Source organism: Danio rerio, chromosome 19, assembly GCF_052040795.2.
Source record: "Danio rerio strain M-AB ecotype USA chromosome 19, GRCz13ab, whole genome shotgun sequence".
NCBI classification, from domain to species: Eukaryota; Metazoa; Chordata; class Actinopteri; order Cypriniformes; family Danionidae; genus Danio; species Danio rerio.
The window spans coordinates 42,382,501-42,396,662 of NC_141039.2; the positions used below are offsets into that span (position 1 = coordinate 42,382,501).

A 14,162-nucleotide genomic window follows, 5' to 3' on the forward strand; every position below is an offset into this window, starting at 1 on the left:
AAATCACATGGCAGCAACTCAATGTATTTAGGCATGTAGACATGGTCAAGACGATCTGCTGCAGTTCAAACAGAGCATCAGAATGGGGAAGAAAGCTGATTTAAGTGACTATGAACTGACTTTGTTGATATTGCCAGACGGGCTGGTCTGAGTGTTTCTGAAACTGCTGATCTACTGGGATTTTCATGCACAACCATCTCTAGGGTTTACAGAGAATAGTCCGAAAAAGAGAAAAGGGGTGCAAATGCCTTGTTGATGCCAGAGGTCAGGTGAGAATGGCCAGACGGGTTTCATCTGATAGAAAGGCAACAGTAACTCAAATAACCACTCATTACAACCGAGATATGCAGAAGAGCATCTCTGAGCACACAACATGTCCAACCTTGAGGCAGATGGGCTACAGCAGCAGAGGACCACATCGGGTGCCACTACAGTCAGCTACGAACAGGAAACTGAGGCTTCAATTCACAGAGGCTCAACAAAATTGGACCATAGAAGATTGGAAAATCGTGTCTGGTCTGATGAGTCTTGATTTCTGCTGTGACATTTGGATGGTACAGTCAGAATTTGGCTTCAACAACATGAAACCATGGGTCCATCTTGCCTTGTATCAACAGTGAGGCTGGTGGTGGTGGTGTAATGGTGTGGGGGATATTTTCTTGGCACACTTTGGGCCTATTAGTACCAATCATCATGTCAACGCCAAAGCCTTCCTGAGTATTGTTGCTGATTATGTCCATCCCTTTATGACCACAGTGTACCCATCTTCTGACAATGAGTTCACTGTACTCAAATCGCCTCCACAGTCACCAGATCTCCAGTAGTGCAACTTTGGGATGTGGTGGACTGGGAGATTCACATCATGAATGTGCAGCCGACAAATCTGCAGCAACTTTGTGATGCTATCTTGTCAATATTGACCAAAATCTCTGAGGAATATTTCCAGAACCTTGTTGAATCTGTTCTACGATGGATTAAAGCAGTACTGAAGGCAAAAGTGGGTCCAATACGGTACTAGTAAGGTGTACCTAATAAAGTGGCCAGGGAGTGTAGACTTAACCTTGAGTTTTATTTTTTCCCCGTACAAATATAGCAAACAAAAAGTAATACAACAAAGTAAATTCCAAACAATATGACAAATGCAAAAAAAGGTTATTGAAGGCTTTTTAAGTTATAGATTTTTCTTTTTCTGTCAGTGTTATTTGATTTTGTATGATCGGGTATATTAGGCTGCTGTCTTAGGCTGATCCAGTAAAATAGTAAACATTTGATTGTCTTAGATATAAGTTGATGTGAATACTTGCAAAACACAACTTGTTCACTATTTTGATGTGCATGTGAACACTGAAAGGAATTGTTCGACAAAAAAAATAAAAATGTACTCGCCCTCAAGTCTTTCCAGATCTTTGACATTGATTTAAGTTTTCTTTTTATAAAAACAACCAAAACATACTTGAAGATACTGAAAAAAGTTGTAAACCTGTAGCTATTAACATAAAATACAATGGATGTTAATAGGCTATTGGTGTTCAGCATTCTTCAAAATATCTTCTAAATAAACTCTTTGGATCGTTCATCACTTTAAGCATAATCAGCTTATCTTGGTTTAATAAGTTTTGTATATAATTGTAAAGCACTGCTGTAAAGAAATTAAATACACCAAAATAATAAAAGTGAAGATCTCAGTTACCATGATTTCATTGTTGGCTAAAACTGATGGGCTTGTTAAACATCTGTGTGTGTGTGTGTGTTTTCAGGTTATATTCACTCTCGTGTGGAAGAGGAGTATCTGTGGGACTGTAAGCAGCTCGGGGCCTTTTCACCTGGAGTTCTGCTCAACACTTTAATCTATTTCTTCACAAAGTACTTCAACTACAGGACAGCGGAGCAGCACCGTCTCCTCTCTTTCGGCCACATCGTGCGCTGCTCTCGGAGCAAAGGCAACACAAAAGTGGCCTGTTTGCGTTTCTATCCTCCGAAAGATGAAGCCGGTCAGTCGTACTGTTTTTACCTGGTTGTCTATTTGTGTCCTTGTTGTGTGTTATCACTTGTTTGTTTTTGATGAATTTAGACGGCGTTCCAGCAAAGAGGAGGAAAGAAGAGGGAGAGGAGGAGGATGAAACTGTATATGAGATAAAAGAGAATTCAGACAATCCTCTCCGCTGTCCTGTCAGGCTCTATGAGTTCTATCTCTCAAAATGGTACGTTTGATTGAAACTTGGAGTAGTTACAATAAAATTTTTTTTTATTTATTTAAGTAGTCAAAAAACATACATTCATTAATCAACATCACTAACACCACAACATAAATATGAACATAGTGCTTTAACATTAAGCACATGTAAACTAAGAAAAAAAAAAACAAAGACAACATCAGTACAATACAAGCAAACCCTGACAGCATCAGCATCATTTTGTCCACTTACAGTTAGATTTGTGTAACCTGTTTCTATGCATTATTGTTGTGCTTACTATTGTGGCTTTTTTTTACAGTATTTGCTATTTTCTTAGGACCAGATATCAGCAGAATTTAGTTCGCTCACTTGAGTGTATAGAAGTAACAACGGATTTTAGATAGATAAATAATTCAGACTCAAAGATAAAGGTAAATAAATTAGGTAAGTATAATGTTTGAGCAAGTTAAATTATGAAAACAAAATAAACCATTGTCAAAAACAGTTCAAACACTAGAATAAAATATGTGTATATAAAATATATACTGAAATCAATAAGATGTACTTGTGTTCACTAATTTTATTCAGTTAAACATGAATTTATAACTTAAAAAACCCACCACTAATATATATCCATCTAGACTCGAAACAGCGATTTTTGATCACCTTAATCCGACTAAAGTCATAACTGATCTAAACAGAAATGGAATTTAGACGTTGAGTATGCATATTTTAGTGGAATTATTGAAGTAAACACCACAATCAAACTATTACCGTAATGTAGGACTTTTCATCATATTTAAGACAAGATCCACACACACAGCTGTCAGTAAAGGACAGCACACACACACACACACATTGCGAAATGAGGACGTTTTATTTTTCTTTCCATTCGGCATGCGTTAGTAAATTCCATAATACTCTCACCAGTCCTTAATCCTTATATGCGTCTAATACCCCAGTTTGTCAGGGGCCATGAATGAAGTGAGTGAATGTGAAACTGCCGAACTGCAGTTAGTCACCCAAAATTACGTGAAACTCCTAAGGCTGATTTATACTTCTTCGTCAAGTGCATGTGTGTGCTACGGCACAGCCTGCGCGTTGACGCGTAGCCCTACGCCGTGTCCGTTGGCGTCGCTGACGTGCACCTCTCAAAAAATGTAACTACACGTCGCAACGACACCTAGCGCAAGCTCTGTGATTGGTCGGCTTGGTAGCGCTGACGAGTCAGGGCGGGACAGAGAGCCGTGCGAGCCCAATGAAGCGATTGTTTACAAGTGTGGAGTCCCATGAAGGAGCTCCGGATGCAAAGTTTTGTTTTGTGTTTACCTCATAGTTAAAAGTTGTTGCACGTCCGCCGGTTCCTGCCTCAAAATGAGCAAGTTTGAGTCACTTGTACATCCCGGAAGCATTCAGAAAAAGCAAAACAGCAGCGAAGAAACTCGACACAAAGGAACATTTACACCTCACTGCCCACTAGCATTTTAGAAGTGTTAATGCAGACCAACAGAGACAACGCACAGGTATAAATGCACAGCTATGCGCATTGCATGCGCCGTGGGTTACGCCGGTCACTTGACGCAGAAGTATAAACCAGGCTTTACATGAAAGCACTTTACATAAACACCTTAATTATATTATTGTCTATTAAGGCAAATAACTAGATAACAGATGTCCATGCAAGCTTAGTCAGTAGTGTCTTCACAGTAAGTGAAAGATCCAGAAAAGCATCCTGCTGATTCGATTCAGAGGGGCACTTTTTTGTCAGACTGCTCACCGGTTTACTTTTAAAGCACCCGGTCCATTTTATTTGTAAATGTTTTACTCGAACGCATAAACTCTACAGGTGCCTGATAGTCAGATGTGGAGCTAACTTTAATCACATTCACTCTTGTGAACTGCATCCATGTTAGCACGTCATCTTTATGTGGTAGTTTTTACAGTAGGAATACACACAGGTTCGAAGACTCCTTGACCTACAGTGCAATTCGGCCAGGTACACATCTACGCTAAAATATCAAGGTGAAAGTCATCACAGCTTGCGTAGAATAGACCCAACTCCCAACTTAACTTTGAGAGTAGATTAACGGCGGTATTTTTTTTTTTTATCGCCTGATAAGAGTCTCGCGTTAACGCAGCACGTTAACGCCGATAACGGCCCACAACGAATATATGTCCATCTCGAATGCTTGTTCTGCCCATTTCATGATGGGATTGCTATCTGATCAGAAAAACAATATGATATTATCAGGCCCAAACAAGCTCAGAAATAAAAGCTATTACAATGAATTAAAAGCTGTCAAAAGGACTCCCAGGTTTGATCTTTGTCATTGTCAATTTTAAATATACTGTCTTGTTTTTCCTTCAGCTCACCGAGTGTGAGACAGCGCACGACTGATTTCTACCTGAGCCCCGAGCGCTCCTGCGTGCCCAACAGCCCCATGTGGTTCTCCATCAGCGCTCTGAGCGATGAGGCTTTAAACAGCATGTTAACACGCATCCTCACAGTCAGAGAGCTCCATCTGGACACAGAAAAAACACCCGCTGACAACGAATCAGACAGCGACTCCGACTTCAGTCCGTGATGCTGAAAACAGTCTTGGAGAAAAGGTTTCTCTTTGGTTTTTCACTGACAAAACCTAGACACACCAGTGAACTGGCTTTTTGGAGATCCTTGGAAAGTGCTTCGTCAGTGCAGTTTCCATAATTGAAGTATAATGATATGCTAGGGTCACCGAAAACATTTCAAAAAGTGCATTTGGTTGCTCTAAAAAGGACAGAGCTGAGTTTAATGCATTGCCAGATTACACACAAGGGAACTTTAATGGGATCGCTGAAGATTCTTTGTATTATATTGAAACACTAAAGAGATTGACAGCATCTACAGCAGGTATTAATAACCGTGACTTGGTTATCTGCCCTTTGTGATTGAGATTATGTTTTTGTTTTTTATTTGCAACATTACCGCTTATCATGATTTCTTCCTTTGGATAAAAATATTACAGTACAACTCTAATCTTTGAGTCGTTCATTTTTTTTTAGATATTAGGTTCTATTTTAACAATCTGATGCCAGGTCTAATGCCTCATTCACACTAGCAGCCACTGTTGCTCGCATAGACGGAGGTGGCCGGAAGTCACTCACTCTCTGTTGAAATTAATGGTCGCTTGTCACTTTGCCACTGTGAGTTGCTGATAGTGTGAATGAGGCTTAAAGTGCAGGTGCAAAAGCATTAAGGGTGTGTCTGAATCCATTTTTGCTATTTTAAGGATGGAAAAATATGCTCTGTGCCCTGGCGCATGGTCTAACCAGGTTGTGCTTATTCTCCTAATAAGTTAGGGGTGTGTTTTAAGCATCACGTGCATTAAACCAATCAGAGTCTCTCATCTCCCATTCCCTTTAAGAGTCAGTTGCGTCACACCATGGCGCATTTAATATTTACATAACGAACTTTGTAAGTGGAAAAACTGAGTGTTTCACTTGTGCGAAAACAATCAAACAAAGCATCTGCAGCGCGAGGATAAAGAACAGGCCTCCTCCATTCAGCCTTTTTACTTTCTTATTACTTTTACTATTTACTCCTTTACTTTAGTGGATGAAGGAACGGGTTGCACGCACTCCATTGAAGACATCCATTAGCCTAACATGTTTAATTTCATTTGTTGAGTGCAAAGAGTTTTACAACTCTTTTTAAATTCAGTTCTAATTTTAAGCAAATGAATAAATGAACAGTAATAATGAAGTGTGGTCAAAAAAACATATATCCAAACACAACACCTGTTATTATGCCCCTTATGGTGATGCATACGTCTCCAAAACCCGACAGGTGAACAAATCTAAACTTGTTTTTATTAAAACAAATATAAATATGCATCTAACAACTAAAAATGCTAATAATAATAATAAAAACATTATACAAAAGCATATTGTCATGAATAAACTGAAAAAGCACTACGAGGTGAAGGCATGGAGGTAGGGGGTTTTATACTTGTATAGAAAAATAATAATTTGTTACATTTTAATTCTTTAATTTTTTTCATTCATAAAGATGTTTGTGTATTGCTGTACATTCTGTGTGTAGTACGCAATGTGTAAGTGTTTGGACCTGCATAGGCGCAAAACTAACATGCTCTGCACTGGACTTTAGACCTGCTTTTAGATGGTCAATAGCACAGTCTATTTCAGTTCTTCAAAATAGCAATGCACCAACAATGCACACCTTTATAGACAGGAACCGTTCACAAAGTAGCGCAAATGGATTTGCTATTTAAACAACATGGCAAAAATCGTGAAAATTACTGTTGTGCTGTTCTAAAAAATAGCAACAAATCTCAGCAAACTTTTTATTTAAATATAACACTTGTTTAAAAGTTATTTTTGTAAGTTTATTTACTGCTGATACTCACCTTGCCTAGATTTTTTTTATTTTTAAAATTGTTATTATTGTACTATTAAATGGATTAAATTCTAACACATTTTTGATAGGGCAGCTGAAAATCTTTTCCAACTTGGATATTCAAAATTAAATTCCTTAGCATTTAGCCCTGTAAAAGTCTAAAATTTCATTCATAATGGTCTTAAAAAGGTTTTAACTGGTTGAGACCTGCAGAAACCTTGTAATACATGCATTTTGCACAAACTATTTTGCATGTAGCTAGTCTTTTAAAATATGCTAAAAAATAAAATGTAAACGTAAAAAATGTAAACAAGCAACGAGTTGAATATTTCATAGGAATAAGTCAAGTTACAGTCAAAAAGTAATTGTATGAATTTTGTAAGTAATTAAAACAATTGACAGCAATATCTGTAAACATTGCCAGCATATATTGTTATATCTTTAAAAAAAACAAATAACTAAAAAATAACCGTGAGGGAACACGTAATTTGATGTTTCGTAGAAATGTCTTGTGTGTTTTCGTTGACAAGCCCTCTCGCATCTTTTGATCTGCTGCTCTGCCGCCATGCTTAATTAGCCCCGCCTCTTCACTTCCTGTTCTGCGGCCGCGGTTCAAAAAGCTAGGCTCTGAAACTGCTGGCCTGCAGATGGATACTATCAAGTCAGCTAGGAGGAGCGTGTGCTTGCCAAAATGGTCATTACCTGTGCTTGTCCTGGATGCGACAATCGCTATAAAACATTAAGGTTACGCTCGGACTCAAAATTCCACCCTGGTAAATTAACTTTCCACAAATTTCCGACGTCTGACCCTGAGCGGCTGAAGTTATGGTTACTCGCACTTGGGCTGGATATCAACACTCCATTAAGTGTACTTGAGACGAGGAGAATCTGTAGTGATCACTTCTCCCCCTTTGATTTTAAAGACACCAAAGGAAGTATAGTTCAACTGAAGTCATGGGCTGTGCCGATGAATTTATCGGAACAATTTGTGGTAAGTCAAATTTACTCCAATTTATACCATTTCTGTCAGTAACATGTTTCTAGTGTATTTAGGATATGCAAGCTTTCACTTGTGTATTGAACAGTTAGCACTAGCAGTATGCGCGCCTTTCTCGTTGTCTAATGTAAACAAAAGCATGCGTCGCAGTGTTAATGTAACGTTACCACTGAATGTGTAGATCTCCCTATTTATGTTGTGTAGATCACGGGAAGAAAAGGTGCGAGCCGCTAAATCATATAGGCAAAATGTATTTATATAGCGTATTTGTGCCTATTTTACACTATGAAGAAACATTAAATTCCAAACACCACAGATATGTGTTATTTAGCATATAAAGAATGACTTGGCAAGCAAGCACTATTTAAAGGTATAACTGAGTTCACCCTGAAAAGTCTGTCATCGTTTATTCACCCTTCACTTGGTCCAAACCTGTTTGACTTGACTGGCTTTCTTCTGTTTAATACAAAAGATTTTTTGTTTTTTCCTACTGTAGATGTTAATGGTTACCGGTTTCAGCTTTGTTTAAAGTAATGTCTTTTGAGTTCAACATAAAGGTTTCTACTTGAGGGTTATTTTCCACTTTAAATAATTCCCTTTATCATTAATAGATTTTAATTATCAAGCAATTCATTCATTTTATTTCAGCTTAGTCCCTTTATTCATCTGTGATTGCCACAGTGGAATGAACCACCAACTTATCCAGCATATGTTTTACGCAGCTGATGCCTTTCCAGCTGCAACCCAGTACTGGGAATCTTTTATACCAGGTGTGACTAACCTTGTTCCTGGATGGAGATCGACCTTCCAGCAGATTTCAGTTGCAATCATCAAACTCACCTGCCTGTAATTATCAACAGCTGTTCAGGTCCTAATTAATTGGTTCAGGTGTGTTTGATCAGAGTTTGAGCTGAACTTTGCAGGAAGGTCGATCTCCAGGAACAGGGTTGAGCACCACTGCTCTATACGCACTCATTCACACATACACTACAGCCAATTTTGTTATTCGATTCACCTATACCAGGGGTGTCCAAACTCGGTCCTGGAGGGCCAGTGTCCTAGAGAGTTTAGCTCCAACCCTAATCAAACACACCTGAACCAGCTAATCAAGCTTACTAGACATACTATAAACTTCCTTGCAGGCGTGTTGACTCAGCAGGACACTGGCCCTCCAGGGTCAAGTTTGGACATCCCTGACCTATACAGTAAACTGGAGTACACAGGAAACCCACGCAAACATGTCGAGAACATGCAAACTCAGAAATGCCAAGTGACCCAGTCGGGACTCAAACCAGCAACCTTCTTGCTGTAGGGTGACAGTGCTAACCACTGAGCCATTGTGTCGTCCTTTAGCAAGAAATTATTAATGACATAACAATGTTATGGTTACTCGCTTAGTGCTCACAATTGTAACTGACAGATTTAAAGATGATGAAACAGTATTTGTGTTTGTGCGGTATTTCTACTGGTTCATCAAGTTGATTGATGAGTTTCTTATCAAGTAGGGGTTTATAGAACAGAGATGGTTGCTGTCAAGTGGACGGAGGATATGATTGGTGTAATATTTTCAGGACAAGACATTTTGTAAAGGAATAGAAAAGATTACACTGAAAATTGGCTCGAATTAGCATAAAATTCGTATTATTGGCAAGATGATCTGTTCCAGTTTACCCAAAACTGAATATTCTGTCATAATTTACTCAGCTTGTTTGAATTCTTTTTTCCTCTTGGACACAAAGGAAGATACTTTGAAGAATGCTGGAAACCTGTAACCATTGACTCCAATACTATTATATTTTCCTACTGTTAATGTCAATCATCATTACAGGTTTTCAGCTTTCTTCAAAGTATAATTTTAAATGTTCAACAGAGGAAAGATACTCAAAGGTTTGAAACCACTTTAGGGTGAGTTAACGGTGAATTCATTTTGATTTTTGTTGAAGTGATATTTATATTTTGATGTTTCAAAATATTCTAGACTAAATACAATGAAACGAAAGATGCAAAATTGTTTCTTTTTCTTGACAACAAAATTCACACATATATGAAATATTGAGTTTAAATCTTTCCAAAAAAATCCAACCTGAAGTTTCACACAGAATTTTAAGACATTTTAAGAATCGATTTGATCTAGTAGTTTTTACCAGATGTCGTATTGGGCATACGAGAATTACACATGGTTTTTTGCTCCAAGGTGAAAACCCCACTCAGTGTTTGTGCTGCAAAACTCCTATTACTGTAAAACATATTTTACTGGACTGTCCTGCTTTTACTGATTCCAGAAAGACTTTTTATGAAATTAACTCTTTTAAGGACATTTTTGACAAAGTGGAACAAGAAAAGATTTTAGAATTTTTATCATGTATTAACACAAAAAATCTTATTTAATTTATGTTTTATTTTGTTTGTTGATTTTTAAATTGTATATTTATTGTTGAAAGATTCCTGCCATGAAGATAGCCTTGGTTGCTGACATGGCACTAAATAAAAAATACACACAAATCTTTCCAAAACATGTTTAGCAGGATAAATTCTATGGAGTATTTTGTACGACACTTCTTTAGTCTTGTTATTTAAGCAAAACTTATCTGTCAACTTCCAAGCTTTAGTCCAAGAAATATTAGCAAACAATGAAAGCCAAAAGTGTCTTGCTGTAGGTAGAGCCATCATACGGAGAGCAATCTTTATAACCTTATTGTTTTAATACATCAATATCTTCATTGAAAATGTTTTCACAAGGATGTAAATCTCTTCTGAAACATAGTTTTTTAAAAGCAAGACCTCACCTTCTGGAATTGCATCATTTCCCCGTAATTTATTCACTAATCCTCAGTGTATATGATCTGTACATGGGTTAGCACATCTCATAAAGCGGATTTTGTTTTTGCAACCTAAATATTTCTAAATTTAAAACTACAAACTCAAACCACTGACTTTAAGTGGCTTGCCGAATGTATTTTTTAGACAACTTCATGCCTGACTCGATGTTTGACGCATGATGTAAAATGCTTTCATAGTGAAGGGGACAGTTTTAACTTATTAAAACGGTTGTATTTTTAATGTTGAAACATCATACGTGACGGCTAGTTACTTGAGGCAAACCCGTTTGACTGGATTGAGAAGAGCTCTCCTGATCAGTGGGTGGCGGGATTGCGTTCACCATTTTAAAAAAAAATCTAACAGAAGAAGAAGTTAGCGAGGGAGGGCTGGATAACAACAAAGCAAAACCCACCTGAATAAGTGTTTTAGCCATCCACACATTATTTATTAGTTATGAAACGGCGTTTTATTCCGGTGTGTATCTCCGGAATGCTCCAGCAAAGCTAAACCTCAAAGATTACGTGCGAGGCTTTGAACTTGGATTTGCGCCTGTAGAATTTCACACGTTCCCCGTTAATGATCCCGAGCTGCCGACGCTATGGCTGATCGCTATTTGCTGAGATGTTAATATAAATAAGCAAAGATATCTTAAACGCTTGATGTGCAGGTAATAATTCAGCTTCGAATATAATAAGCAAAATCCGGGATAGCCCGTATAACGGTCAGCTGTTTGTAAGCCTGCGGGGATGTTTCAGCCGAAGCAGGTAACTTCTGATATTCAAGTAACTTCTAATGCAAGTTTATTGCTCGATTAATTCATATCAGAGTAAAATTTGTTAATTATAACCCTTATTAACCTTTCTACGTGCAGTTTAAAACTATTAAAAGCATCATTTAAGTACATAAGCGATCCTTCAGTCGTTTGGTTATATTTATTAAATCACTTTCGTTGTTAAAGGAACACAACACTTTAGGAAAGTAAAAATAATTATAATAAGCTCATTTGACGACATCTATAGAGTTAAAAAATTGAGTTTTGCCAATTTTGAATCCATTCAGCCGACCTACAGGTCTGACAGTAGCACTTTAGCTTAGCTTAGCATAAATCATTGGAACAGATTAGACCATTAGCATCTCGCTCAAATATTTTTCCTATTTAAAGCTCAAATCTTTTTGTACAAAGACCGAAATTTAATGAAAAGTTACTATTTTCTTGGCTCATATGACTAGGAACTGTACTCTCCTTCCAGCGTAATAATCAAGGAACTTTGCTGCAGTGCCATGGCTACAGCAGGTGCAATTATTTTGCGCAGCACCTGAAAATACTCCCCAGCTACCTTCCAATGTGACCTGCACTAAGTTAGTGCAGAGTTAAAGACGACAAATTTGTTATTGGCTGAATATACAAGTGTAGCCATGGTTATGTGCGTAGTAAAGGGCTGTGATAATAAGTCGAAGGTGTACTCCACCGTCATGTTTCATAGAATTCCAACGAAAAACGACATGCTAAAATATCAATGGCTGGCTACACTGAACATCGATCACAAAACACCGTTAGAAACGATCAAGAAATGGCGAGTTTGCTCGGAGCATTTTCAACCAGATGACTATTACTGGGTAAACATGGACAGTCCCACAGGACGGCGTCTAAAGGATACTGCCATCCCTACAATCTTCAGAGTGCAGGCAGGACCAAGTGGATCATCACCCATGACTGTAAGTGTAACATTATTTTTAGTTACCTTGAAAGAGCAGATTAATAAAGCACCGCTGTTGTCGATCGTAACTCGTGAACTGCCATCACTGAGGGTAAGTTGGTTAATGGAGTATGTATTAGTTCTGTTGCAGAGTTCTGGGGAAGTAGTGCATAGTTTCTTGCATTTTCAAGCTTTAAAGGTCCCATAAAATAAAAATAAAGTTTTTTAAATGTTAAAATTATTTGTTTTTATGATATCTATAAGCTAGTGTGCCCCAAAACAGTGGCAAAATTCACATTTAGAAGATATAAAACCGATTTAAACATGTTATACTTGTAGTTTTGTCACTTCTCATCACATCATAACCAATCCAATGCTCTCAAGTATCTGACATACCCCGCCCCTTTCAAAATACTTCTCATTGGCTTTTCATTTAATGCACTTGAGCTCAACCACTCTCGCTGACAGAGCTGTGATAACAAAACACTATTGGCTGTTTTTCTACACCTTTACAATGTCACACCGTGTTATCATGTTTTGGTAGAGATTTTGTCAAAGATCGAATAAAAATGCACATTTCAAAGCACTTCACGGGACCTTTAAATAGGAATATTATAGAAACTCCTTGGTCTTTTGAGCGAGATGCTAATGGTCTAATTCAGGGGTGTCCAAACTTGCTCCTGGAGGGCCGGTGTCCTGCATAATTTAGCTCCAAATTCCTTCAAGGCGCCTGCCTGGAAGTTTTAATATACCTAGAAAGAGCTTGATTAGCTGGTTCAGGTGTTTTTAATTGCGGTCAGTACTAAAATAAGCCGGACACCCTGCTGGGCCGAGTTTGGCACCCCTGGTCTAATTCGATTCAATGATCTATGCAAAGCTAACATGAAAATGCTTCCGCCTGACCCATATATCAGTTGAATTATTCAAAATTGTAAAGCTCTACTGTTTAACTCCGGGGCAGTTGTAAAATAAGCCTATTTCCAAAAAAAGTGGTCCTGCATTACGACCCCAGTCCACTAGGTGGGGCAAATGCATCAAATTTTGTTTAGTAAACATCCGCTAGAAGGATTTTTTTCCATATAAAAGTGGATGACTGCTTCTGTCAAAGCGAACTCCCATTTGACACACTTCAAAGCTCATAAAAAGACAAATTCATTGCATTTTTAGTAGATATCTTGACATCTCCTTTCGAACGTGTTTTCGCTTCTGCCCGTCTAAACATGGCGGCTTTACGTTCCGTTTAATAGATTTGTTTTCTGAAATGGTCCGCGTGTGCGATTTGTTTTTTCCTGGTTGTTCTAACAAAGAAAAAGCAATGCGACTCCATCTAGCAGCTGAAGCGGTGGCTGCGCTCTCTTAAACTGGATATAAGATCAGTCCGGGCGCTGAGGGTGTGCAGTGAACATTTTACACCAGACGATCTGGCAGGACCAACTCGACGAAAACTAAAACCCAACAACAAACGGAGGTGTGTGTGTGTGCGCTGGTTTAGCTATGCCAGATTATTTTATAGTATTGTTATTAGTAAGTTAGGGGTGTTTTTATGCTTTTGAACAACATGCATAATAATGGGGAACAAGGAAAAACTGACAAAGCACAAAAAAAAATATATATATATAAATATAAATATATATATATATATATATATATATATATATATATATATATATATATATATAAAGGTTAGTTACAGAAGAAAGCAAGACCAGTGTTGGGGGAAAGTAAAATCTTAAGTCCACATTGGAAAGTAGTGTGGAAGAATGTGGTGTTATTTTTGCATTTTTTAAGAGTAATATAGGATTAATATTGAAATATATATTACTTTTTACCCGACATTGAACATTATTAATTGAAGACAGAGCATAAGGGCGCATTAGCTTTTTGATGTTTCAGATGGTTGACATTGTTAAAAAAAACTCAAGTATGGGCATTGAACACTTTCATACTGGAATTAATACAGCAGTATCTTTAAATGCAATGTCGTGTGTGTGTGTGTGTGTGTGTGTGTGTGTGTGTGTGTGTGTGTGTGTGTGTGTGTGTGTGTAAAATACTCTACCTGCGTTTTGTTATTTTTACAC

General features: G+C 37.8%; 2 protein-coding genes and 1 long non-coding RNA gene across 17 annotated transcripts in view; 2 read left to right on the top strand and 1 right to left on the bottom strand.

Annotated features, from left to right (window-relative positions):
* zmym4.1 (zinc finger MYM-type containing 4, tandem duplicate 1) overlaps positions 1–5,190 on the top strand; it is a 54,250-nt gene extending 49,060 nt beyond the window's left edge. Inside the window, exons 25-27 of one of the 2 annotated variants that reach the window (XM_087293997.2) lie at positions 1,758–1,991; positions 2,072–2,201; positions 4,543–5,190. In XM_087293997.2, the coding sequence (XP_087150123.2) occupies positions 1,758–1,991; positions 2,072–2,201; positions 4,543–4,759 (581 nt within the window). In that variant the 3' untranslated portion in view covers positions 4,760–5,190. 2 annotated transcript variants of the gene reach the window in all.
* A 1,859-nt stretch (positions 5,191–7,049) lies between these two features.
* Positions 7,050–9,519, bottom strand: LOC141379170 (uncharacterized). Its single transcript, XR_015517153.2, has 3 exons — positions 9,394–9,519; positions 8,736–9,283; positions 7,050–8,582 (listed from the first exon to the last, which is right to left on the bottom strand). It is a non-coding gene; the product is annotated as an uncharacterized LOC141379170 (long non-coding RNA).
* The window catches only part of zmym4.2 (zinc finger MYM-type containing 4, tandem duplicate 2), a 44,528-nt gene continuing 37,579 nt past the window's right edge, over positions 7,214–14,162 (top strand). For 5 of the 14 annotated variants that reach the window (XR_015945212.1, XR_015945210.1, XM_087294403.2 and 2 more), the window contains exon 1: positions 10,746–12,103. Coding sequence is in view for 6 of the 14 variants with exons in the window: in XM_087294403.2 (XP_087150529.2) it covers positions 11,804–12,103 (300 nt within the window). In the remaining 8 variants the exon portion in view is untranslated. Of the gene's footprint in view, positions 7,562–10,745; positions 13,553–14,162 lie in introns of those variants that run through there. The other 9 variants (XR_015945209.1, XR_015945211.1, XM_087294404.2 and 6 more) reach the window with 4 other exon arrangements.